The sequence below is a fragment of the Balaenoptera physalus genome, assembly GCF_965194825.1.
Source record: "Balaenoptera physalus genome assembly, chromosome: 9".
Classification (NCBI taxonomy): domain Eukaryota; kingdom Metazoa; phylum Chordata; class Mammalia; order Artiodactyla; family Balaenopteridae; genus Balaenoptera; species Balaenoptera physalus.
This window is the reverse complement of record NC_138888.1, coordinates 107,485,246-107,511,903: the sequence shown is the minus strand read 5'-3', so window position 1 is coordinate 107,511,903 and position 26,658 is coordinate 107,485,246. Positions and strand designations below refer to the sequence as shown.

The following is a 26,658-nucleotide window of genomic DNA, read 5'->3' as shown; positions in this document are numbered from 1 at the left end:
GGGCGAGCGGGGGCTACTCTTCATTGTGGTGCGTGGGCTTCTCATTGCAGTGGCTTCTCTTGTGGAGCACGGGCTCTAGGCTCATGGGCTTCAGTAGTTGTGGCACATGGGCTTAGTTGCTCCGCGGCATGTGGGATCTTCCCGGACCAGAGCTCAAACCCGTGTCCCCTGCACATTGGCAGGCGGATTTTTAACCACTTCCCTACCAGGGAAGTCTGCTATGATGTGATTAATTAACTCCCAAGGGTCTCAGAATTCTGGTTTCATTTGTAGTTCTTTGTGGGTTATAATTAGGACAAAAATAGTAGGTGTCCTGATGGTTCTACCTTATAGGAGTTAAAATTGCCAGTAGGCACACTGAGAATTTGATACATTTATAGGTAAATGTGACTTCATTTGTTCTAGAAAGTAGTAAAAAATACAGATCATTGATTTCTCCACAATTCCCCCCCCCTTTTTTCATATCTGCAGCCGACGAAGAGAACTCTTACTATCTTATACCTAATTTTCTTTCTAATGCCATTATTTCTCAATGTTTTTTAGTTCCCCTTTACAGACTATTATGTGTTCTGCAGAAAATAGGTGCTTAACAAATGGATTTTGGATGAAACGGTGAAGGTCCTTTTTGCAGTTAATTGAGTTTTATATATCTTCAAAAAACAGTTATTGGGCTAAAGAGTGGAATATGTTTGATATCTTAATAGGTTGTCATACTAATTAGGTTTAATTTTTTTCATCGACATGCTCAGGAGGCTTGCTTTGTATTTAAAGATAGTTTAGTAGTTTTCATTCTAACGAATTAAATACTATTTTTCCTAGGAGTCTGGTGAAGGCAAAAACTCATCAGACTGTAGGGATAGTGAAATTAAAAAATGGCAGCTAGCTCCTCTTCGAAAGATGGGACAACCAGTTTTACCTCGGAGATCCTCAGAAGAAAAAAGTGAAAAAATAACAAAAGAGTCTACAACTGTTATTTGCACAGGAGAAAAAGCTTCAAAACCAGGTAGTAAGAATACTAGAAATTATTATATACTAATGTATTTATATTTTATTTCATACACTTTCAGTTAGTATATGTAGGGAAATTTAAAAACTTTTACATTTTAAAGGCAAGAAAAATAGTTTAGGTGATTGACCCTACTTGAAATAAGAATTATTGGTCCAAATTCTAGGGAAGTACTAATGAACTTAGTAAGATAAGGCCCCTGCCCTCATGGCACTTAAATACCAATGGGAAATGACAGATAATGGGTAGACAGATAGAATGGTGTGCTATTTTTAGAGAATTTTAGGCACTATAAAGAAAAAGTTGAGTAATGGGATAGAGAGTCAAGGTCAAGGAGAGTGGGGGGAGTTTGTTTCAGAGAGAATGGAGGCGGTAATGTGCTGTGGAATCTAAAGGGATGCAGAGTTGTTTGGGAGGAAGGAATCTAGAGGGCACAGCCAAGCTGAAGGCTTTGAGGTGGAGATAGTCTCTGCATTTGAGGAGCAAGAAAATCACTGTGCAATGATTAGAATGTAATACACAAGGGATAGAATGGTGGCGGAAGGTGAGTTTAGACAAAATTATGTAGGAACTTTGAGGCCATGACAGGAGTTTTTTGTTGTTGTTCTCAATATAATGGGGAACCTTTAGAGGAATTTGTACAAGAGAGTGATGGCTCGCTGTGGTTTTCTGTGGAGACTGGACTGTAGGAGGATAGGAGAGGAGGAGAGTAGACTGGTTAGGAGTCTTTAGCTGTATCCTAGGAAAGAAAGAGTGGTAGCTTGGAACAGAGGTACAGTGAGGGAAGTGGTCAGATTCAGATATATTTTATAGTAGACTTAATCCATCAGAACTTGCTGATGGATTAGGTGTAGGTAGGTGAAGGAAAGAAGAGTCTTAGCAGGTGATCAGATCAGTGTTGGTGCTATTTGCAGAGATGAGAAAGAGATTGGGGAGGAAAATTGAAAAATATGGGTATTTTAACTTTGAGATGGGTATTAGAGATCCAAGTGGAGATGTTTTGAGTAAATTTTTGGCTGATGAGTTCTGGACTTTGGGCAATGGTATATAAAATTTGGGGTTTATCAGTGCATAGGTTTTATTTTAAATCATGCACTTAGATATAAAGAGCTACAGAGAGAGTTTGACGATGAACGGGCAGAAGCAGAGGCCTTGGGGTGCATCAGCATTTAGAACTTGGGAGGGAGAGAGGATCCAGCAAAGGAGACTAAGAGATGGCCTTTGGGGTAAGAGAACTAAGAGACCATGGTGGCCTGGAAGCCAGGTGAAGTTCCAAGAAGGAGGTTATGATCAGTGGTGTCAGATGCTGTCTAGACAGCTGTTTTGGTGGAGCAGTGGGGACAAAAGCCGATTACAGTGGCGTATGGAAGGACGGGGAGGGTGAGGAACTGGAGACAGTGATTATGAGTAACTCTTTCCAGGAATTTTGCTGTTAAAGGGAACAGAAATGGTGTAGTGGCTAGAGGTGGATATGAGGTCAGGATTTCTCTTTAAGGAGATATTACAGCATGTTTGTAAGACTAATGGGAATGATCCAGTAGGGAGAGAATTTGATGATGTGGGAGTGAGAGAGAGGCGATACTTGAGGTTCAAAGTCCATGAAGAGATCAGAGGGAAATAGGATTCTCCTGGAGGGGTCGGTCATAGGAAAGGACGGCTGACGCATCGTAACAGCAGGGAAAGCTGCATGTGGAAGGAGCGGGGACACATGAGGTACGTTAGTAGGTTTGGTGATGGGAAAATAGCTGACACTGCTTTTGCTTCCTCAGTGAAATATGAAGTGAGAAAATCAAATGAGGTCGAAGTTGGAGGTATTATTGGTTTGAGAAGAAAGGAGAAAAAGCATAAAATACATTTTTGGAAAGTGGGAGAGCAAATCTACTAGGACAGTTTGATAGGATTAGGGTGGCAGATTGAGCTCTCTACTTGAGATTTGTGGCTGTAAATTTAAAGTGAGATCTGTCAGCACCAGTGCTTACTCTCTCCAGTTACCTTCAGCTGTTTGTAGGCTATTTGGGTGAAGGGTAAAAGTTAGCTTTCACCAGGTTGTGGCTTTCGCCAATGCAGATGTTTAAAGGAGAGAGAATTAAGATGTTCAGGCTGCAGTGGAATGGTAGGTGTTGGGCTCCCTGGCCAAAGTTGGCTGTGTGGGAAAGTGAGGACATGAATGGTAAAAAAATGATCGATTTAAGAATTGTTGGAATGAGGAGTTTGTAGGACATTGAGATTCTGAAGATGCGCATAAATTAGTAATGGTGGAATGAAAAATCATTTGAAAAGCTTAACATTCAGATTAACACAATTGTTTTAAAACCAGAAGAGATACATCAGTTTTGTGGTATTAGTAAGGACGTTACATTATCTGCACACCTAATAAGTTCAGATCAATTTTTCTAAATAGTTTTTTACAGGTATATATATTATATATATGAAAAGTAGCTCTAAAAACCATTATCTAATATGGGAAAGGGGTATATACATTTTATAGCATTAGGGCCACTTTTTACTCACTTAATTTCTAATTAAAATTCATTTAGAACTTTTTTTTCTTATTGAGGTATAATTGACATATAACATTAGTTTCAGTGGTACAGTGTAATGATTTGATATATGTATATATTGCACAGTGACCCACCACAATAAGTTAAGTTATCATCTGTCATCATACATAGATTAGAATTTCAATGTCAGGAATATTTCAGTGTGGAATATGGAGTCTGATCTTATGATTTTAAAATAGTGATTTTTAATCAGTCAACTTATATTATGCATTAAAAAGGAAAATATCTTTTTAAAAGCGATTTAGTGAGTTTTGATATTTATTTAAATTAGGTGCTCATGAGAAGCAAGAGACAAAGAAGAAGAAAGCTGAAAAGGGCCCTCCTGGTGCACATCCTCCGGCAGCTCTTGCCTCCAAGCCTTCCACAGACCAGATCCGACAGAGCGTCCGGCATTCTCTCAAAGATATTCTTATGAAAAGGTAACACGTGTTGCTATTGTAGAAGATTGAATAATATACGCTTCATGTATTTGGAAAATAATTGAATTATTCTAATTTTAAGACTTACAGACTCAAATTTGAAGGTACCAGAGGAAAAGGCAGCAAAAGTTGCCACAAAAATTGAAAAAGAGCTTTTCTCTTTTTTTCGGGACACAGATGCTAAATATAAGAACAAATATAGAAGTTTGATGTTCAATCTGAAGGATCCTAAAAACAATGTAAGTATGTTTTGTTCATGTCTGGATCTTTATGCTTCCGACTTTCCTAATTAATACATAGGGATTTATGATTTTCATACAATAGATCTATAATTTATTTCTTGAAGTGAGACCAGTAGTTTTAGTAAAGTCTTTTGCCACTGAACTGAGTTATGAATTCTGCACAGTGGTGACTAGTGTTATGCAATGTCTATTAAAATATAAAATACTAAATCTATCTTAACTCGATTGATGTGAGTTTTCTTTCCTTTATGTCCCTTGTTTAATCCAGTTTATTAAAAAAATCATTCATATGTATTCTTCAAAAACACTGTTAAACCAAAATTTGTAACACTATGTATTTAATACTTCTGATGTAAATTTGAAAATAGAGATACACTGCTTAAGAAAATAATTTACATTTTGGTAAAAATGAAAGCTGTTTTAAAATATTGTTATTAATTTAAATATGAGTAGTTCTAAGAATCTTTTAGCAGTGGAGTAAACTCTAATTGAATCCTTAATCTCTTCCTGGGACTTAGAGGAAATCTGAAAGCTGTGGGTGTAGATGCAAACTCCTTACACATTTGTTTTAAGTTTTACAACTTTTGCACATGAGTGATATCAGTTTGCCAGTTTGTGTAATGGTATTTGCTGTAGTGTGTGATATGAGGTATTTTCTTGAAGTATGCTAACAGCTACGTAAGAAAAATCTACATTGTACAATCTGCCATCATGGTGCAGGGGATCAGATACTTTTTAAATTACATAATCTGAAAGCTTTTCTTCAAGTAAATATTTAATCCTTCAGGTTTTTTCTTACAGTTGGTTCTTTGCTCTGGAGTCCCCTCTAAAGCCTGTTAGGATTTAAACATATGAAATCTTAAAAATATGAAAGACATCACGTTCAGTGAAGTTCTTTTATGCAGTATCTGCTATACAGTCATGGGTTGGCTATTGTGACAGTGTGTGTCCCTGGGAAGACTTAATACAACTTTGCAAAGGTGTTGTAATGACTTCACCATACATGCTTCTCCGTTATGTCTTGGTTTTTATACAGAATGTGTATTTAGCTACCTTAGATGCTAACTTTCCAGAACACAAGGCTGTCATTTATTCTCTTTGCAGGAGGTAATACGTGAATCATTAAACATTTGTAAATTAGGTTTCAAAATTTCATCTTCGTTTATTACAAGTTTCTATACAGCAGCTCTTCGTTCTTTTAAAAATGTTTTTCTCTCCTTTCCTTCCCATTTTTAAATACCTCCAGATATTATTTAAAAAAGTGCTAAAAGGAGAAGTAACCCCTGATCACCTTATAAGAATGAGTCCAGAAGAACTAGCTTCTAAAGAGTTAGCTGCTTGGAGACGAAGAGAAAATAGACATGTAAGATTATCTATAAATATGTGTTTGTCTCTATCAAAATATCTATGAATATGTGTTTGTCTATATCAAAACATATTTTTTCAGCCATAGAGAAAAACGATATACACAGAGGTAGTAATTCACCTCAGAATGCACAGCAGCAGACTTTTAGTTCTGTGTTTTTTTGTTACTGATCCTCCATTAGCCTATTCTTAAATTTTTTGTTGTTGATTTTTCCTGATCTCTTCTGCTTTTTTCTCATTTCCTCCAATTATCAACTTACATAATTACCTTATATTTTGTAAATCAGAAGGATGGGAAAATAGGTGTATCTTTTCTTACATTTGCATGTTTCAAAAGCATAGTTTGAAGGTTTTATGAATACTGGTAATTTGTGGAGCCAGGTTAAGTCAGAATGAAAATTTTATAGGTTTATAGTCCTTTAATATTCATTTTCAAATGCCAAAAATTTTCAAGAATAAGGGCTTTATTTTTCATTAACAATTTATTGATAAAATGTGACCCTGAAGTATCACGTATGAGTGTTTATATTCACAGAAATACCTTGTGTATAGTTAAGTAGTGCTGTCCCAGACCTAACTGGTGTGTTATATAACATATGTAGTACGTGCACTGTATTGCATTTTTTTTTAACATCTTTATTGGAGTATAACTGCTTTACAATGGTGTCTTAAGTTTCTGCTGTATAACAGAGTGAGTCTGCTATACATATACATACATGCCTATATCTCCTCCCTCTTGCATCTCCCTCCCACCCTCCCTATCCGATCCATCTAGGTGGTCACAGAGCACCGAGCTGATCTCCCTGTGCTATGCGGCTGCTTCCCACTAGCTATCTGTTTTACATTTGGTAGTGTATATATGCCCATGCCACTCTCTCACTTCGTCCCAGCTTACCCTTCCACTTCCCCATGTCCTCAAGTCCATTCTCTACATCTGCGTCTTTATTCCTGTCATGCCCCTAGGTTCTTCAGAACCATTTTTTTTTTTTTTTAGATTCCATATATATGTGTTAGCATACAGTATTTGTTTTTCTCTTTCTGACTTACTTCACTCTGTATGACAGACTCTAGGTCCATCCACCTCACTACAAATAACTCAATTTCTTTTTTTTTTATGGCTGAGTAATATTCCATTGTATATATGTGCCACATCTTCTTTATCCATTCATCTGTTGATGGACACTTAGGTTGCTTCCATGTCTTGGCTATTGTAAATAGAGCTGCAATAAACATTGTGGTACATGACTCTTTTTGAATTATGGTTTTCTCAGGGTATATGCCCAGTAGTGGGATTGCTGGGTAATATGGTAGTTCTATTTTTAGTTTTTTGAGGAACCTCCATACTGTTCTCCATAGTGGCTGTGTCAATTTACATTCCCACCAGCAGTGCAAGAGGGTTCCCTTTTGTCCACACCCTCTCCAGCACTTATTGTTTGTAGATTTTTGGTTGATGGCCATTCTGACCGGTGTGAGATGATATCTCATTGTAGTTTTGATTTGCATTTCTGTAATGATTAGTGATGTTGAGCATTCTTTCATGTGCTTGTTGGCATTCTGTATATCTTCTTTGGATAAATGTCTATTTAGGTCTTCTGCCCATTTTTGGATTGGTTTGTTTGTTTTTTTGATATCGACCTGCATGAGCTGCTTGTATATTTTAGAGATTAATTCTTTGTCAGTTGCTTCGTTTGCAAATACTTCCTCCCATTCTGAGGGTTGTCTTTTCATCTTGTTCGTGGTTTCCTTTGCTGTGCAAAAGCTTTTAAGTTTCATTAGGTCCCATTTGTTTATTTTTGTTTTTATTTCCATTTCTCTAGGAGGTGGGTCACAAAGGATTTTGCTGTGATGTATGTCAAAGAGTGTTCTGCCAGTGTTTTCCTCTTAAGAGTTTAATAGTGTCTGGCCTTACATTTAAGTCTTTAATCCATTTTTAGTTTATTTTTGTGTATGGTGTTAGGAAGTGTTCTAATTTTACTCTTTTACATACAGCTGTCTGGTTTTCCCAGCACCACTTATTGAAGAGGCTGTCTTTTCTCCACTGTATATTCTTGCCTCCTTTATCAAAGATAAGGTGCCCATATATGCGTGGGTTTATCTCTGGGCTTTCTATCCTGTTCCATTGATCTATATTTCTGTTTTTGTTCCAGTACCAAACTGTCTTGATTACTGTGCCTTTTTAGTATAGTCTGAAGTCAGGGAGTCTGATTCCTCCAGCTCCGTTTTTCTTTATCAGATTGCTTTGGCTATTCGGAGTCTTTTATGTTTGCATACAAACTGTGAAATTTTTTGTTCTAGTTCTGTGAAAAATGCCATTGTTAATTTGATAGGGATTGCATTGAATCTGTAGATTGCTTTGGGTAGTAGAGTCATTTTCACAATGTTGATTCTTCCAATCCAAGAACATGGTATATCTCTCCATCTATTTGTATCATCTTTAATTTCTTTCATCATTGCCTTATAGTTTTCTGCATACAGGTCTTTTGTCTCCTTAGGTAGGTTTATTCCTAGGTATTCTATTCCTTTTGTTGCAGTGGTAAACGGGAGTGTTTCCTTAATTTCTCTTTCAGATTTTTCATCATTAGTGTATAGGAATGCAAGAGATTTCTGTGCATTAATTTTGTATCCTGCTACTTTACCAAATTCATTGATTAGCTCTAGTAGTTTTCTGGTAGCATGTTTAGGATTCTCTATGTATAGCATCATGTCATCTGCAAACAGTGACAGTTTTACATCTTCTTTTCCGATTTGGATTCCTTTTATTTCTTTTTCTTCTCTGTTTGCTGTGGCTAAAACTTCCAAAACTATGTTGAATAATAGTGGTGAGAGTGGGCAACCTCTTTGTGTTCCTGATCTTAGTGGAAATGGTTTCAGTTTTCACCATTGAGAACGATGTTGGCTGTGGGTTTGTCATATATGGCCTTTATTATGTTGAGGTAAGTTCCCTCTATGCCTGCTTTCTAAAGGGTTTCAATCATACATGGGTGTTGAATTTTGTTGAAAGCTTTTTCTGCATCTATTGAGATGATCATATGGTTTTTCTCCTTCAGTTTGTTAATATGGTGTATCACATTGATTGATTTGCATATATTGAAGAATCCTTGCATTCCTGGGATATACCCCACTTGATCATGGTGTATGATCCTTTTAATGTGCTGCTGGATTGTGTTTGCTAGTGTTTTGTTGAGGATTTTTGCATCTATGTTCATCAGTGATATTGGTCTGTAGTTTCCTTTTTTTGTGACATCTTTGTCTGGTTTTGATATCAGGGTGATGGTGGCCTCGTAGAATGAGTTTGGGAGTGTTCCTCCCTCTGCAATATTTTGGAAGACTTTGAGAAGGATAGGTGGCAGCTCTTCTCTAAATGTTTGATAGAATTTGCCTGTGAATCCATCTGGTCCTGGGCCTTTGTTTGTTGGAAGATATTTAATCACAGTTCCAATTTCAGTGCTTGTGATTGGTCTGTTTATATTTTCTATTTCTTCCTGGTTCAGTCTTGGACGGTTGTGCTTTTCTAAGAATTGGTCCATTTCTTCCAGGTTATCCATTTTATTGGCATATAGTTGCTTGTAGTAATCCCTCATGATCCTTTGTATTTCTGCTGTGTCAGTTGTTACTTCTCCTTTTTCATTTCTAATTCTGTTGATGTGAGTCTTCTCCGTTTTTTTCTTGACGAGTCTGGCTAGTGGTTTATCAGTTTTGTTTATCTTCTCAAAGAATCAGCTTTTAGTTTTATTGATCTTTGTCATTGTTTCCTTCATTTCTTGTTCATTTATATCTGATCTGATCTTTATGATTTCTTTCCTTCTGCTAACTTTGGGGTTTTTTTGGTCGTATTTCTCTGATTGCTTTAGGTGTAAGGTTAGGTTCTTTATTTGAGATGTTTCTTGTTTCTTGAGGTAGGATTGTATTGCTGTAAACTTCCCTCTTAGAACTGCTTTTGCTGCATCCCATAGGTTTTGGGTTATCGTGTTTTCATTGTCATTTGTTTCTAGGTATTTTTTGATTTCCTCTGAGTTCTTAAGTGATCTCTTGGTTATTAAGTAGTGTATTGTTTAGCCTCCATGTGTTTCTATTTTTCACAGGTTTTTTCCTGTAATTGATATCTAGTCTCATAGCGTTGTGGTCAGATTGTATACCTGATACGATTTCAATTTTCTTAAATTTACCAATGCTTGATTTGTGAACCAAGATATGATCTATCCTGAAGAATGTTCCATGATCACTTGAGAAGAAAGTGTATTCTGTGTTTTTGGATGGAATGTCCTACAAATATCAATTAAGTCCATCTTGTTTAATGTATCATTTAAAGCTTGTGTTTCCTTATTTATTTTCATTGTGGATGATCTGTCCATTGGTGAAAGTGGGGTGTTAAAGTCCCCTACTATGATTGTGTTACTGTCAGTTTCCCATTTTATGGTTGTTAGCATTTGCCTTATGTATTGATGTGTTCCTATGTTGGGTGCGTAAATGTGGACAATTGTTATATCTTCTTGTGGATTGATCCCGTGATTATTATGTAGTGTCCTTCTTTGTCTCTTGTAATAGTCTTTATTTTAAAGTGTATTCTGTGTGATATGAGAATTGCTACTGCAGCTTTCTTTTGATTTCCATTTGCATGGAATAGCTTTTTCCATCCCCTCACTTTCAGTCTATATGTGTCCCTAGGTCTGAAGTGAGTCTCTTGTAGACAGCATATATACAAGTCTCATTTTTTTATCCATTCAGGCAGCGTATGTCTTCTAGTTGGAGCATTTAATCCATTTACATTTAAGGTAGTTATTGATATGTGTGTTCCTATTAACCATTTTCTTAATAGTTTTGGGTTTGTTATTGTAGGTGTTTTCCTTCTCTTGTGTTTTCTGCCTTGAGAAGTTCCTTTAGCATTTATTATAAAGCTGGTTTGGTGGTGCTGAATTCTCTTAGCTTTTGCTTGTCTGTAAAAGTTTTAATTTCTCCATTGAATCTGAATGAGATCCTTGCTGGGCAGAGTAATCTTGGTTGTGGGTTTTTCTCTTTCATCACTTTAAATATTTCTTGCCACTCTCTTCTGGCTTGCAGAGTTTCTGCTGAAAGATCAGCTGTTAACCTTATGGGTATTCTCTTGTATGTTATTTGTTGCTTTTCCCCTGCTTCTCTTAATATTTTTTCTTTATATTTAATTTTTGATAGTTTGATTAATATGTGTCTTGGCGTGTTTCTTCTTGGATTTATCCTGTATGGGACTCTCTGTGATTTGTGGTCTTGATTATTTTCTTTCCCATATTAGGGAAGTTTTCAACTATAATCTCTTCAAATATTTCCTCAGTCCCTGTTTTTTTTTCTCTTCTTCTTCTGGAACCCCTATAAGTCGAAGGTTGGTGCGTTTAATGTTTTCCCAGAGGTCTCTGAGAGTGTGCTCAATTCTTTTCATTCTTTTTTCTTTACTCTGCTCTGTAGTAGTTATTTCCACTATTCTATCTTTCAGGTCACTTATCTGTTCTGCCTCAGTTATTCTGCTATCGATTCCTTCTTGAGGATTTTTTATTTCATTTATTGTGGTGTTCATCATTGTTTGTTTACACTTTAGTTCTTCTAGGTCCTTGTTAAACGTTTCTTGTATTTTCTCCATTCTGTTTCCAAGATTTTGGATCATCTTTACTATCAGTACTCTGAATTCTTTTTCAGGTAGACTGCCTATTTCCTCTTCATTTGTTATGTCTGGTCAGTATTCACCTTGCTCCTTCATCTGCTGTGTGTTTCTCTGTCTTCTCATTTTGCTTAACTTACTGTGTTTGGGGTCTCCTTTTTGCAGACTGCAGGTTTGTAGTTCCCGTTTTTTTTGGTGTCTGTCCACAGTGGTTAAGGTTGGTTCTGTGGCTTGTGTAGGCTTCCTGGTGGAGGGGATCGATGCCTATGTTCTGGTGGGTGAGGCTGGATCTTGTCTTTCTGGTGGGCAGGACCGCGTCCAGTGGTGTGTTTTGCGGTGTCTGTGAACTTCATATGACGTTTGGCAGCCTCTCTGCTAGTGGATGGGGTTGTGTTCCTGTCTTGCTAGTTGTTTGGCGTAGGGTGTCCAGCACTGTACCTTGCTGGTCATTGAGTGCAGCTGGGTCTTAGCGTTGAGATGGAGATCTCTGGGAGAGCTTTCGCTGTTTGATATTACCTGGGGCTGGGAGGTCTCTGGTGGACCAATGTCCCGAACTCGGCTCTCCCACCTCCGCGGCACAGGCCTGACACCCAGCTGGAGCACCAAGACCCTGTCAGCCACATAGCTCAGAAGAAAAGGGAGAAAAAGAAAGAAAGAAACAAAGAAAAATAAAATAAAGTTATTAAAATAAAAAATACATTATTAAAGATAAAAAAATAATAAAGTAATAAAAAAAGAAAGAGAAAGAGGAGAGCAACCAAACGATAAAACAAATCCATCAATGATAACAAGCATTAAAAACTATATTAAAAAAAAAAAGGACAGACAGAACCCTAGGACAAATGGTAAAAGCGAAGGTATACAGACAAAATCACACAAAGAAGTATACACATAGACACAAAGGGGAAAAGAAAAAAATATATATATAAAAAAAAAAGAAAGGAAGAGAGCAACCAAATCAATAAACAAATCTACCAATGATAATAAGCTCTCAATAGTAAATTAAGGTAAACATAAAACCAGTAACAAATTAGAAGCAGAAAGCCAACCCCAAGTCTACAGTTGCTCCCACAGTCCACCTCCTCAATTTTGGGATGATTCATTGTCTATTCAGGTATTCCACAGATGCAGGTACATCAGGTTGACTGTGGAGATTTAATCCGCTGCTCCTGAGGCTGCTGGGAGAGATTTCCCTTTCTCTTCTTTGTTCGCACAGCTCCCGGGGTTCAGCTTTGGATTTGGACCGGCCTCTGCATGTAGGTCGCCTGAGGGCGTCTGTTCTTCGCTCACACAGGACGGGGTTAAAGGAGCAGCTGGTTTGGGGGCTCTGGCTCACTCAGGCTGGGGGGAGGGAGGGGTACGGATGCGGGGCGAGCCTGCGGCGGCAGAGGCCGGCGTGACGTTGCACCAGCCTGAGGCCCGCCGTGCGTTCTCCCGGGGAAGTTGTCCATGGATCGCGGGACCCTGGCCGTGGCGGGCTGCACAGGCTCCTGGGAGGGGAGGTGTGGAGAGTGATCTGTGCTCACACACAGGCTTTTTGGTGGTGGCAGCAGCAGCCTTAGCGTCTCATGCCCGTCTCTGGGGTCTGCGCTGATAGCCGCGGCTCGCGTCCGTCTCTGGAGCTCGTTTAGGCGGTGCTCTGTATCCCCTCTCCTCGTGCACCAGGAAACAATGGTCTCTTGCCTCTTAGGCATGTCCATACTTCTTCCCGGACTCCCTCCCGGCTAACTGTGGCGCACTAGCCCCCTTCAGGCTCTGTTCACGCCGCCAACCCCAGTCCTGTTGCTGGGATCTGACCTCCGACGCCCAAGCCTCAGCTCCCAGCCCTCACCCACCCCGGCGGGTGAGCAGACAAGTCTCTCGGGCTGGTGAGTGCTGCTCGGCGCCGAGCCTCTGTGCGGGAATCTCTCCGCTTTGCCCTCCGCACCCCTGTTGCTGCGCTTTCCTCCGTGGCTCCGAAGCTTCCCCCCCTCTGCCACCCGCAGTCTCCGCCCGCGAAGGGGCTTCCTAGCGCGTGGAAACCTTTCTTCCTTCACAGCTCCCTCCCACTGGTGCAGGTCCCATCCCTATTCTTTTGTCTCTGTTTTTCCTTTTTTCTCTTGCCCTACCCAGGTACGTGGGGAGTTTCTTGCCTTTTGGGAGGTCTGAGTTCTTCTGCCAGCGTTCAGTAGGTATTCTGTAGGAGTTGTTCCACATGTAGCTGTATTTCTGATATATTTGTGGGGAGGAAGGTGATTTCCACATCTTACTCCTCCACCATCTTGAAGCTGTCTCCTGTATTGCATTTTTAAAACTAAAAAATTCTGAAAGTTACCAATGCTGAGAGTTTTCATTGGGAGTTTGTGAACTTGAAATATCTTTGAACATGAGGTGAATATGTGAGTTCAAATTATTGTGACCGCAAGATAGCCATATTATCCACTGTTTTTATTACAATGGCCTTAGAGTATTAGCCCTTTATTCTAGAAAATAGTGGTTCCTTATACATTAACTCTACACTATTTACCTGGTCTTAAGCATTAAGCCTCCATGTTGATCTACCAAATTTAGTTTGATGTGCAAAAGGCCTTAATTTGATACATTACACTCAGTCACATATTTCTTTACTTTCCCCTTGTATAATTTCTCGTATTTTGCAAATCGTATCACCATCTCTTTTTTCCCTTTGTATCCCAAATGTTCACGTGCCTTTCTTCTTCTTTGAAACTGTGGCTGCAGGTGTCATCTGCATGGGAGACCAGCTGTTTCTTTCTTTGGGCTGTGTATCTGATTTCTTTCTTTAAAGGAAGATTTGCACTTAACAGTGACAAGACAAATGGCCAGATCCATCTTTACCTTCCTTAACCCATTCCACTCTCAGCTACCTTTTACTAGTTCTGTCTGCTCTTGCGTATTTATTATGCTTTGTTGCTGAGCTTGTTCACTGTCACAAAGTATGCTCTGTCAGGAGCCTTCTGATGGGGGACAGCCCGTTTCTGTTGTTTGACTAAATTTCTGCTGCTGTGGGAGATGTTAGAACATCAAGTTAGGAATCTAAGAGGAACTTGATTGTTATTTCTCTGTGGCACCTGCTGAAATACTAGATCAGAAAGCAGATTTTAAATGTAAATATCATGTTTCATCACTTTGCAAATTAGATTACACTTCAGCTGCCTCCAGTTACTGTACATGTAAACTTCTCCAGGCTGACGTATGAGGTCTAATTCTTAAAACCCCAGCACTTGAAACTGACATTTGCAAGTACTCAGTATATGTTTGTTGCTTGAGAGACTACCTAAAGGTTAAAAGTCATCTGTGATTTTAACTGTGAAGTTTTCTTTAAAATATTTCCTATTAGACCATAGAGATGATTGAGAAAGAACAGAGGGAAGTGGAAAGACGACCAATCACGAAGATAACTCATAAAGGTGAGATAGAAATTGAGAGTGATGCGCCAATGAAAGAACAGGAAGCAGCCATGGAGATTCAGGTAAATGATGATAATAGAGGTAGTAGCATGTTGTATAGTGCTCGAAACACGAAGATTCAGGAAAGATTTATTTGCCCGTTTTTGATAGAAGGGAACATGTTTATACTTAACCATTTTCTTCTGTTAATACTTACGGTAATATCAAACTGAGCCTTACTCACATTAAATGATTCACTTGAAATATAAAAATAAAGGGGGGCGGACTTCCCTGGTGGTACAATGGTTAAGAATCTGCCTGCCAGTGCAGGGGACATGGGTTTGAGCCCTGGTCCGGGAAGATCCCACATGCCACAGAGCAGCTTAGCCCGTGTGCCACAACTACTGAGCCTGCACTCTGTAACCTGCAAGCCACAACTACTGAAGCCCGTGCGCCTAGAGCCCGTGCTCCGCAACAAGAGAAGCCACTGCTTCTCTTGTTCTTAAAGTAGAAAAAAGAATTTTTTAAACGGTGTATTTATTAGAGTTGTCTATATTATTGGTTTAATGTTGTTTTGAGAATGTTGAAAGCATTGTTTCTCTGTACGTAGTGTGCAGACCACCTGCATCACAGGCCTCGAAATCTGTAGGTGCTTCTTAGATAGACTCTAGTCTGAGAGCAGGTGTGGCTTTTCTTACTTTCAAATATCAATGAGAAAATAATATGAGATCTTGTTAGAGGCCTTGAAGAATGAGAAATGTTTGAGTTTTTGCTATGTTTTATGTCATAGTTAATATCTAGCATTTATTTTTTAAAGAAATCGTGAAAAACAACCTATGAATGGAGCAGTTTCATTTTGGAAAAATATCAGTATGAAATATCAGATGATTTAAATAATTGAGGCCAAAGTTTTTCTGTTAACCTATTTTTACTCTCACTGTTGTTAGGAACCTACAGCTAATAAGACAGTGGAGAAGACAGAAGGATCTGACAAACAGAAAGAAGAGATTGACTCCTTGTCTAAAGATACCACTAGTCAACACAGACAACATCTTTTTGATCTTAACTGCAAAATTTGCATAGGTAATTTGAAGTATTTCTTCCTAAATGTTGCTTTCATTTTGAAAGGGGAATACTTGTAAATTGTAATTTAAATAGGTTTTTGTTTTCCCAGTACTGGTGGTGAGTCAGATTGTGACTTAGTAGTAGTAGTGAAATCAATTTAGTAAGTAGTTCACTAGCATTTCAAAAACAAACGAAAACAGAGAATAGAAAATATCACAGTGAATTGCACTGATAAAGATAAGTATGATTTTGAGAGACTTTAGTTCCCGTTATTTATGTATAACAAAAAACCCCACACATGCATACATACATGTATACACATACATGTGCACAGACACACAGGAGTATGTGGAGTGTGCGTGTATGTAAGTAATGGATCATGATATAAAATGTTACTTTACAGATTTTGATAAAAATTGCTGAAAACCTGCTTTGGTAGGCCATATTAAAGATTTTAGTCTTCTATCTAAGAGCAGTGGGTAGTGATTGAAGGGTTTTTAGCAGGGGAATGATATCAGATTGGAATTTTATGAAGATTTCTCTGACTTTGAGTAGAGATTATGGTGAAAGAAGCCAAGAGAAGAAGGAGTGAGGCTAGGTGGGAGGCGTTTGTACGCTAGTGCAAGAGGGAGATGAAGGTGCTTTTAATTAAAGGGAGGCTTTGAGATACTCAGGTTAGGTAATATTGACACGTGTTGGAGACTGGATTTAGGGCATAAGAAATGGGAATGTGTTGAGCAAGAGTTTAAGTTTATATTCAGTTTATTGGTAAAGGTGGAGGATGAGAGTTTTTTAAAACTCTAGAGATGTAGCTCTCGATTTTTATTTTTTTTTACTGTGGTATGCTAAAGGACTGATGCATACTTTGTTCAGTAAGCTGAAAATTTTTTCAGGTTAGTTAACATGCTGCCCTCCATCATTGTTTTAGAGACTAGGCAGCTTTCTTATAATAAAAATGACATATCTTCTCAAAATTGTGTGTTCACAGTTGGTACAATGGTAAAGACTTAAAGGGGAGGGTGTTTTTAGACATTGTTATCTCTGAAGAAAGCTATCCATGGTTTACTAGTATTTTTAGTATACTCATTAGGTTTTTTGTCTGGGAAAAATCTTAATTTTTTTTTGTTAATTCTATTAATGTCTACTAATTTTGATGATTAAAATAATATTTATAATTAATATATTTAATATTGTAATATTTCAATAAATTTAATGGTAGCACACAAAGTATTTGTTAAATACTACTGGACTTGACCTATTTTCAGAAAGTTTGAATGAGTTTTCTTCTTGATTCTGTAAAGAAAATCAGTGTCATTTTCTAAACTTTACTAGTGGTTTTTCATGCTTAGTAACTAAGTAGCATTGTAGTATGCATATGTCATGGACTGCTGCTGTATGTAACACAAAGTAGGGATACAGATTTGTTTTACTTAGTTCCTCATGTTACCTCTCAAGACTGTTGGAATGTGCTGTATAGTTTAGTTTAAAAAATGTTTGATAGGGAACCAGGAAGCCATTTTTAGGTTCTGGTTGTAATGTTTCCTTTTCAAAAGCTTGTCTGAGTTGTTTAACATTCTCTTTTTTTAATTTTTCACATCAATAAGGGAGGTGTTCTAGAACTCATTGTGAGAAAGATGATAGTTACAAATTACGCCGCCAGGAAATGTATGGTTATGCAACAGGGCAGTCAGGGAAACTGAATAACTTTAGAAGTGAAAGTGGATGAAGTTACAGAAATTTCAGTTTACAAAAATGGTATATTTTGGTGTTTTCTGACTTCAGGTCGAATGGCACCGCCTGTAGATGATCTTTCTCCAAAAAAAGTGAAAGTTGTTGTTGGAGTATCTCGTAAACATTCAGACAATGAAGCAGAAAGTATAGCAGATGCTTTGTCTTCAACCTCAAATATTTTGGCCTCTGAATTCTTTGAAGAGGAGAAACAAGAGTCTCCGAAGTCAACATTGTCTTCTGCTCCACGGTAATTTTCTGTTAGTTATAATTTCTATTCTTTATAGCTCTTTGCCATATTATACCTGGAAGTCTTCAAAAACTTTAGAAAAGTGACATGTTTCTTAAGAAAGAAACCTTTCTTTTGAGACAGTAACTGTACCTTCCTGTACTCTAATTGAGATTTTTTAAAAGACTACTCTAATTGAGATTTTTTAAAAGACTCTAAAAGTTAATTTAGAGATTTGAGTGTGTGGGGACTTGACTTTAAAACTCTCTTTAATTGCATTAGCTCCAAGAGGCAGGAGATAAGTCATTAAAGAAAAATTGCTTGCATTTCTCTGGACCATATTAGTCCACAAGACAGCCTAGAAGAAAGACTGTAAAAACATGGCTATGTAAATATAAGTACATTAAAGTGAAAATATAAACTCTTTAATCATAGCCTTTACATATTTTGGTTTTCTTGACATGCTAAAATGGAAATGATTGATGAGTAAATAGAAAATGCATTTATTCACGAGCAGATCTTTAGGCTGAAAACTTCTTAATGTCATTTTTTAGTCCAGAGATGCCTGGAACTGTTGAAGTTGAGTCTACCTTCCTGGCTCGATTGAACTTCATCTGGAAAGGTTTTATCAACATGCCATCTGTAGCAAAATTTGTTACCAAAGCCTACCCAGTGTCTGGTTCCCCTGAGTACTTGACAGAGGTACTGTGAACTTCTCTACCCTTCTGTGCCTGGGTTGACATATATGTTTCTGAAGCCAAAAGGCAAAGAAACAACATAATAAAATAAAAGTATTTAATTTTCATTCATGATAAAAATATTTATTGACAGTGATCCTTAAACCATTCAATTAATGGAATTATGAGTCCACAAATGGAGTTTTAGTACTGTAGAAAGTTGTGCTCTGAAAGTATTAAATCCACATGTCCTGTACTCTTTCCAAGATGTATTCTCTGTCAGAATTAAAGATTAATGAGAGTCTGCGTGGATATCTAAGTTTTTCTTTAAATACAGACTTAAGTAAAAGATGGACAAATTTATGGCCTTCAGTGTTAGCTTGTCAGGGAGAGTTTTTCATTGTTATCAAGTCTTATAATTCCGCTACTGCTTAAATTTCCCCAACTTCATGACTATGGTTCTTACCTGCCCATTTCTGTGAATATAGATACACACCCAGTTGACCCTTGAGCAACACAGTTTTGAACTGCGTGGTCCACTTACACATGGATTTCTTCAGTAGTGAAAACCACGGTACCACATGACCCGCAGTTGGTTGAATCCTCAGGTGTGGAACTGTGTATACGGAGGGGCAGCTGTAGGTTATACTCGGATTCATCAGCTGCGCAGAGGCGGGGCACCCTTAATCAAACCCTGTGTTGTTCAAGGGTCAGCTGTCTAGTTGAGACTCTCCAGTTAGCTGACAGTCCTGAGAGCAATGACCTTGGTTGCTGCAGTGGTGCCCTTGGTTGGTTTTATACCTGAGGGGATAGGAAGGGACTACTATGCAGTATTTATGGGAAACAAGCAGCTGTAGTATTATAGTATTACGATTAGTGAGAAAGTACGATGTTTTCTGAACTCCTTTGAATAAAGTTTGTATTTCTCTGTGTTTATGCAGAAGGAAAATAAATCAGTATATGTGTACTGTATTCTTGTTGAGATTATATTTTGCTATTATGTGCATATCTAACATTTTTTCCATTCATTCTCAGTCTGCTGACCATAGAGGCAAAAGTTTTTTAAAAAATGGTTTTCAGTATTTTATAAAACGTAAATCATATATATGCCTGTTCTTTTTTAAGACTAGTATAAACTTTTCTTTGTATTAGGATGAAATTAGTTTGACTCAATGTGATGTTGCTTATCTAATCTCCATCAGCTTATTTGTCTAGTTGTGTTTTTGATTAATAAACAACTTTATTTTACATATAGTTTGGTTGGCAAGTAATATTTTAGATACACTGATTTTATAAGAAAAAAATTCAGTGCTTTTCTTTTTGAACAAATCTGTTTAGAAATTTAGTCTTTGATCAGTCCATGGTGAAGATAACTCTTCTTTTAAATGGATAATTAAGTCCTAAACTATGGGACCCTTTTGATTTTAAACAAAACTATTATTTTCTGAGCCAGTTTCTGTGTGATTGCTTTCCAGAACTCCACCTCTGCTTTCTACTTATTTTTAGTTTGATTTGGACTAAAATCCCAAATAAAATAAAGCAATTAATCATTTAAATTTAATTGAATTTATATTTCAGTTAATCCAGTTCAATTGAATTGATTTGATTAATTATGTTTTTTATGATTTTTCTCTTTTCATAAAAAACAAATATACTGATTAAAGTTTCAAATATTCTTAATTGTACAGCTCTTGATTGATTTTATGTATAGTCATCTGTTCTCAGAAAGATTGTGCCTTTAAAAAAAAATGAACCTTGCATTATTACAATGTTATTCTCTTCTGTGCAAAAATATACTCTATAATTAAGCTTGATAACTTCTGAAATCCAGCTGTTAGTGATAAAGGCATACCCCAACTCACTACCACCAAAAAAAAAGGAGGGGGAGGTGGAAGGGGAAAAACAATGTCCCCTAATATTCTGAAATCTGTTGTACTCTTCTTCCTGGATTGTCAAACTGGGATGCTTGCACTGCTTCTTTTTCTTGACCTCAGATTCTTTCTTAACTGTATTTTGGGCATCCATCTCAGTCATTTGGAATTGACATTTGAGGTAAAGCCTAATTGCCCTTCCTGTACTTTCTTATGTTCTCTGATGCATTTTATAATCTTACTTACTTGTTTTTTTATCACTATTTCAAATTAGTCTTAGAGCTAAGTTTGTATGAGGTATAGACATTATAATAAATATAATCTGTATACATTGATCACCTTCATGTCGTTACCACAGGATCTACCAGATAGTATTCAAGTCGGTGGTAGAATATCACCTCAGACAGTTTGGGATTATGTGGAAAAAATTAAAGCCTCAGGAACCAAGGTGAGGAGAACTTTTTTCACTCTACTAATATGAGATAATATTTGAAAAGTAAACCACTGAGAGTTCTTGTGCAAGGTCCCCTGGGGAGGGAGCCAGTACAAGTACTAAATCACATGATATGCCTGACAAAGCTGAACTATATAGCCATTTGCTAGAGCTCAAAGCCCAGCATTCCTTTTGTGGTATGCTCTCTCAGTAATTTCTGTCATTGTTTTGAAAGAAGTGTTTTAAAGTAAGTATTGAGATTCATCCTGGAATTTTGCCTTGCTTTGATTATAGACATTTGTTTTAGTTGGGGCATAGGCTAAGCTGTTGGGACAAAGAGACCCTAAAATATATTTATAGAATATAGTTGTTTATTTTCCTGTTATGTTAGGTAGGTCATAGTTCAGGGCTTTAGGTCATTAGATTATTCAGGGATTAGTCTCCTCTGTCTTGTTATTTTGCTGTTTTCAAGACTGTTGGCCTTATCATTCAAGCAGGGTCAAAGCTGACTTATCAGCACCAAGTGGGAAAAAAAGAATGTCTGTCCAGTTGTTTTAAAAGCAAGACCTAGAACTTGCAGTTATCTTTTCACTTCCTCTAACTTCCATTGGCAAGAGCTTACTCATATACCTCATATGGCTACTAAGGAGGCTGGGAAGTGTGATCTCTATTGGATGGCCATGTGCCCAACTAAAAGTTACGGGTTCTCTTTGTAATAGGAGGAAATGAGGAGGATGGATGCTGGGAGATAATTAGTAGCCTCTGTAGCAATACCTCTCTTTTTCTTTTCTCTCTCTATATCTTCTATCATTTCTTTAACTCAAAGAACATAACTATACAGGAATATTTAATCATTAGAAGAAATCATTTTTCCCTCCAAGGATGATAATACCCAGCATATTATAGACACTCAAAAAATAAATCTTGAATAAACGAACATTAATTTTTTTATCTTTTATGATCAGAAGTCTTTAGTAAGATTAGTAATGATCCATAATGGATAATCGTCAGCTGAAAATAATATTTTTTCCAATATAGATTTTAGAATTTGATACTGTATTAGAATACAAATAAAACTTTGAAGCAGTATAAAAAAAGTTACTCCATTTACTTGCTTTCACTTTCTCATGATAGTAAAAGTCATAGGAAGGTATTGGGAGGTACTACTCTTGGATGTTTTGGGAACGCTCTAGATCTGCCCCTCTGGTACTGCACAGTGTGCTTCCATCTGGAGTTGTTGGCCCCAAAGGAGGACACTCTGGATGACAGACCTCTTAGAAGAGGTGGAGCCATAGTTCAGCTCATTCATGTGTCTTCTCTAGGATCTCGCATCAGTTTAGGCTTTGCAGTAGATCTGGCTCTCCCCATTTCATGTTGCATGAAGAAGCATCCATTTTTCACACTACCAAATTAACACCAAATTGGGACTGTCTTTTGTATCTGAAACAAAGCCAAGAACCCAGAGGCAAGCAAATAAGTTCCTCAGTAAGCCAAATGCTTTTACAGAATTTATGGCTGTGTGTATTTGAGGTCTTTCACCCAGCCCCCTTTATTCCTAGATTCAGTCCCTGTAACTTGGATTATCCGTGGATTTGTGCGTTTCTGTGTGTGTGTGTGTGTGTGTACGTGATGGGGCGCTGGTGGTGGCTGCTATTGATTTGCAGTGTGCTGAGAATATAGGCAGCCCTCTGTAGGAGTTACAACATTGGACATAAGGACACAGTATAGATATCGGGAGACGTGGCTTTAAATATCTTCCCTGCCACTGACAGGTGTGTCACCTTGCACAAACTAATTACCTTGGGACTCAGTTTCTATGGGACAGTTTCAGATAAAACAAATCCACCAGTGGATCAGCCAGGATCTTTTCCTAAGAGTTGTTTCCTTTTAGTATTCATATCTGCATTTAAGTTGTAAGCCACGTTACTTGGTAACAGTCATAAAACTCAGCAGATCATTACTAATTGAGAATGGTATTTAAAACCAGGCTGCTGTTTAGGTTATTGTTTTAAACAACCATTTGTTATTTGCTTGAATAGGAAATTTGTGTGGTTCGCTTCACACCTGTGACTGAAGAGGATCAGATTTCTTACACTTTGCTGTTTGCGTACTTCAGTAGCAGGAAGCGCTATGGAGTGGCCGCTAACAACATGAAGCAGGTTAAAGACATGTACCTAATCCCTCTGGGCGCCGCGGATAAGATCCCACACCCTCTTGTGCCCTTTGATGGACCTGGTAGGTATCCGTTTAATAATAGAATATGAGTGAAGTGAGGTGAGAGGCAGGGCCGGAGCAGGAAAGCTGACTCTGCTTTCCTTCTCGGGGCCCAGCCCTTGAGGTCTGCCGTGACAGGGACAGGCACCCGTTGAGGAGGCTGTCATAAGCTAGATGCAGAATCTTACTCTTTCTTGTAACGATTGACGATGACTGTCGATTGATGTTCTTGATCTTGTACAGGCCTTGAACTGCACAGACCTAATCTACTGCTGGGCTTGATTATCCGTCAGAAGCTGAAACGGCAGCACAGTGCCAGTGCCAGCGCTGGTCACCCAGCCGAGGTGCCTGAAAGCGCACCGGTAGCATTGCCGCCTGATAAAAAGAGTAAGATAGACGTTTCCACAGAGGAAGCCGCAGAAGAAGAAAATGACTTTTTTAATTCTTTTACAACTGTGTTGCACAAGCAAAGAAATAAGCCTCAGCAGACTCTTCAGGAAGACCTTCCAGCGGTCATTGAACCTTTAGTGGAAGTCACCAAACAGGAGCCACCAAAACCTTTAAGATTCCTTCCTGGGGTCTTGATTGGCTGGGAAAATCAGCCTTCTACTCTGGAATTGGCAAACAAACCTCTTCCTGTGGATGATATCCTTCAGAGCCTTTTGGGCACTACTGGTCAAGCCTATGAACAAGCTCAGTCAGGGACAGAACAAGACACTCTTAAAGAAATTCCATTTATAAATGAGCAAGCCAACCTGAAAGCAGAGAAGATAGATACAGTGGAAGCAACTGATGGTGAAGCCAAGGAAGTGAAGGTGAAAGGAGATAAGCCTTCAGAGTCGGCAGGTAGTTCAGTAGGAGAAGAGGCATCCGGAATGGGGACCTCTTCTGTGTCTGCTGGGCCTTTGACAAGTCTTAGTCTCAGAGGTAAACCACCAGATGTTTCTACAGAAGCATTCCTAACAAATTTATCGATGCAGTCAAAACAAGAGGAGACTGTGGAGAGTAAAGAGAGAGCGTTAAAAAGACAGCTGCTACAAGATCAAGAGAATAACCTGCAAGATAATTGGACTTCAAATACTAGTTCTCCCTGCAGGTCTAATGTAGGAAAAGGAAACATAGATGGTAATGTGAGTTGCAGTGAAAACCTTGCTGCTAATACGACACGGGCCCCCCAGTTTATCAACCTGAAAAGGGACCCTAGGCAAGCAGCAGGGCGAAGTCAGCAGGCGTCTGCTTCAGAAAACAGGGACGGAGATAGCTGCCGGAATGGAGAGAAGCAGCCCCTGCCTGGCCTATCGCACAAGGAGCACTTAACCGAACAAAGCAGTGTCGAGGAAAAGTTGCCTTCTGTAGAGAAAAACTCATGTATTCAGCAGAGTGATGATTCCGGGGTTGTACAGAACTCGCCATCAGTAGAAAACGTACACACTTCTCAAACGGAACAAGCAAAACCCTTACAGGAGGAGATTTTAATGCAGAATATTGAAACCGTGCACCCGTTTCGGAGAGGATCAGTAGCAGCCGCATCTCATTTTGAGGCTGGAAACACATGTCAATCTGAATTTCCTGCTAAAAGCATCAGCTTCACTTCCAGAAACACCAGCCCCAGAACAGGTGCAAACTTTTCACCCGTAAGGCCACAGCAGCCCAACCTTCAGCATCTCAAGTGTAGCCCGCCTGGATTTCCATTTCCAGGACCTCCGAATTTCCCCCCACAAAGCATGTTTGGATTTCCGCCACATTTGCCACCCCCGTTACTTCCCCCTCCAGGCTTTGGCTTTGCTCAGAATCCCATGGTTCCCTGGCCACCTGTTGTTCATCTGACAGGCCAACCGCAACGTATGATGGGTCCCCTTTCACAAGCGTCAAGGTATCTAGGCCCCCAAAATTTTTACCAGATTAAAGACATTCGGAGGCCAGAAAGGCGCCATAGTGACCCTTGGGGTAGGCAAGACCAACAGCAACTGGATAGACCATTTAACAGGGGTAAAGGGGATCGTCAGAGATTTTATAGTGATTCACACCACCTGAAGAGAGAGCGCCATGAGAAGGAGTGGGAGCAGGAATCTGAAAGGCATAGGCGCAGAGACAGAGCCCAGGACAAGGACAGAGACAGGAAGAGCAGGGAGGAGGGGCATAAGGATAAAGAGAGGGCACGGCTGTCACATGGGGAGCGAGGAGCAGGCCGGGACAGCAGGAGTGTAGACAAGAAGGCAGACAAAGCTAAGGGTGAGGACCAGGAGAAGGACAAAGAGCGGGAGAAGGGCAAGCACAGAGAAGGAGAGAAGGACAGAGACAGGCACCACAAGGACAGGGACCACACTGACAGAGCCAAAAGCAAAAGGTAAAGCCGGCAGGCTGCTCCAGGGGCGCGTTGAAATAACTGTTAAGTGTTGTATCTTTAAACCTTTGTATGATTGCCTGCTAGGATCGTGCCATCTTTTACGTTTTTAATATTGGTGGTTTGCAGAACAGTAAATTCTGTGTGTCGGTGCAGACTGCTCTGGGCCAGGGCTCACCGTCCCTTCTTCACACCAACTGCCCTAGTTATAGGAATTTAATATTTTTAAAAGTTTTACATTGCTGTATATTCAAAGATTTGTTTTATTAATATGCAATAAAGGCTTAGAAATTTTAGTTTTATTCCTTAATTGGTAAATATGGTTAATTATGGAATATATTTACTGCCTCTAGTGAATGTCCTTTATATAATGACTAATTTGAGAGTAACGTGTCCTCTGTAAGTTTGTTTTAAATTGCACTGTTTTCAAAGAAACTGTAGAGGAGCAACAAAAAGCCAAGCAACTTCGTAATTGGATTATATTAATCATTTAGTGGAGCAGTTTTTGACCAAGAATCAGAAACCCAAGGAGTACATTTATTGCTTTAGTCTGCACTCATTGAAGGCGTTTGTTACCGTACTACAGCTTTGTGGTAGTCCATTGTTTTCCTTTTCCTTTTTGGCTCTTCAGAAACTTGAATACTTAAGCTTGTACATGATCTTGTGTTTTGCTATCCTTTTTACTGTAAAATGTAAATATTTTAAGGGATATTTTGATTCTAAATATGATAAAAGAATTTCTCACCTATTTTGTGTGTGTGATTTGAAATTCAGTAGTAAAAGAATTTCTTCTTTGAGGCTTTAAATACCTTTAGACATTGTTCTTCTCTTACTCAGCCAAGAGCATATAGGCTAAGATGAGGAGAAAAACGATTTCTTTATCTTAGATTGTAAGGTATTGAGATAAATCGTGTAGTTCTGAAGAAGCTAGAATTTAAAACTACCACTGAAAAACTGTGCAGCTATAACCCACTTTGTAGGTATGTTTCTGAAAACTGGTACACCATCAAAATTTGGTACACTGACTAATCATTGTAAGACCACAGAACTTTTGTTTAAGAGAAACGTGTTGTGAATCTTTCTGTAAAATGTGTAATTAACTGTAATTTGTTTGGGGGGTAAATAACTACAGTGTCGTATGCTCGTTTTTCTTGAAAGCACAGGGAGGCTATTGCTAATCTAAACCTAAATTTATTTACATCCTTAACTACATATACTTTATTGACTGCTATAAGTTAAAGCAGTGGCTACCAAATGATACTAACATTTGAGACCAAAAGGAGGGAAAGAAAAACCAGTATTTTAACTTACCTGTATTAATGAAGAAAAATATACATGACTTCACAAAATTAAGAAGATAAAGTTTGTTTTCCTAAAAAGTCTACAGATTAGAGTTAAAAATGGGTTTTGAAACTGAATCAGCCTTGCTGTTTTTACTGAAGAGAAAATGAGTGGAAATTCAAAACCAAACCATTTTGTCTAACTTGCAGCA

General features: G+C 38.4%; 1 protein-coding gene across 9 annotated transcripts in view; it reads left to right on the top strand.

The window, feature by feature from the left end:
- PHF3 (PHD finger protein 3) overlaps nt 1-25,468 on the top strand; it is a 97,879-nt gene extending 72,411 nt beyond the window's left edge. For all 9 annotated transcript variants that reach the window (XM_082474060.1, XM_082474058.1, XM_082474062.1 and 6 more), the window contains 11 exons: nt 820-1,003; nt 3,839-3,986; nt 4,069-4,225; nt 5,475-5,591; nt 14,557-14,688; nt 15,553-15,688; nt 17,453-17,648; nt 18,182-18,329; nt 20,534-20,623; nt 22,648-22,843; nt 23,066-25,468. In XM_082474060.1, the coding sequence (XP_082330186.1) occupies nt 820-1,003; nt 3,839-3,986; nt 4,069-4,225; nt 5,475-5,591; nt 14,557-14,688; nt 15,553-15,688; nt 17,453-17,648; nt 18,182-18,329; nt 20,534-20,623; nt 22,648-22,843; nt 23,066-25,173 (3,612 nt within the window). In that variant the 3' untranslated portion in view covers nt 25,174-25,468. The remainder of the gene's footprint in view (nt 1-819; nt 1,004-3,838; nt 3,987-4,068; nt 4,226-5,474; nt 5,592-14,556; nt 14,689-15,552; nt 15,689-17,452; nt 17,649-18,181; nt 18,330-20,533; nt 20,624-22,647; nt 22,844-23,065) is intronic.
- Nucleotides 25,469-26,658: the final 1,190 nt, after the last annotated feature.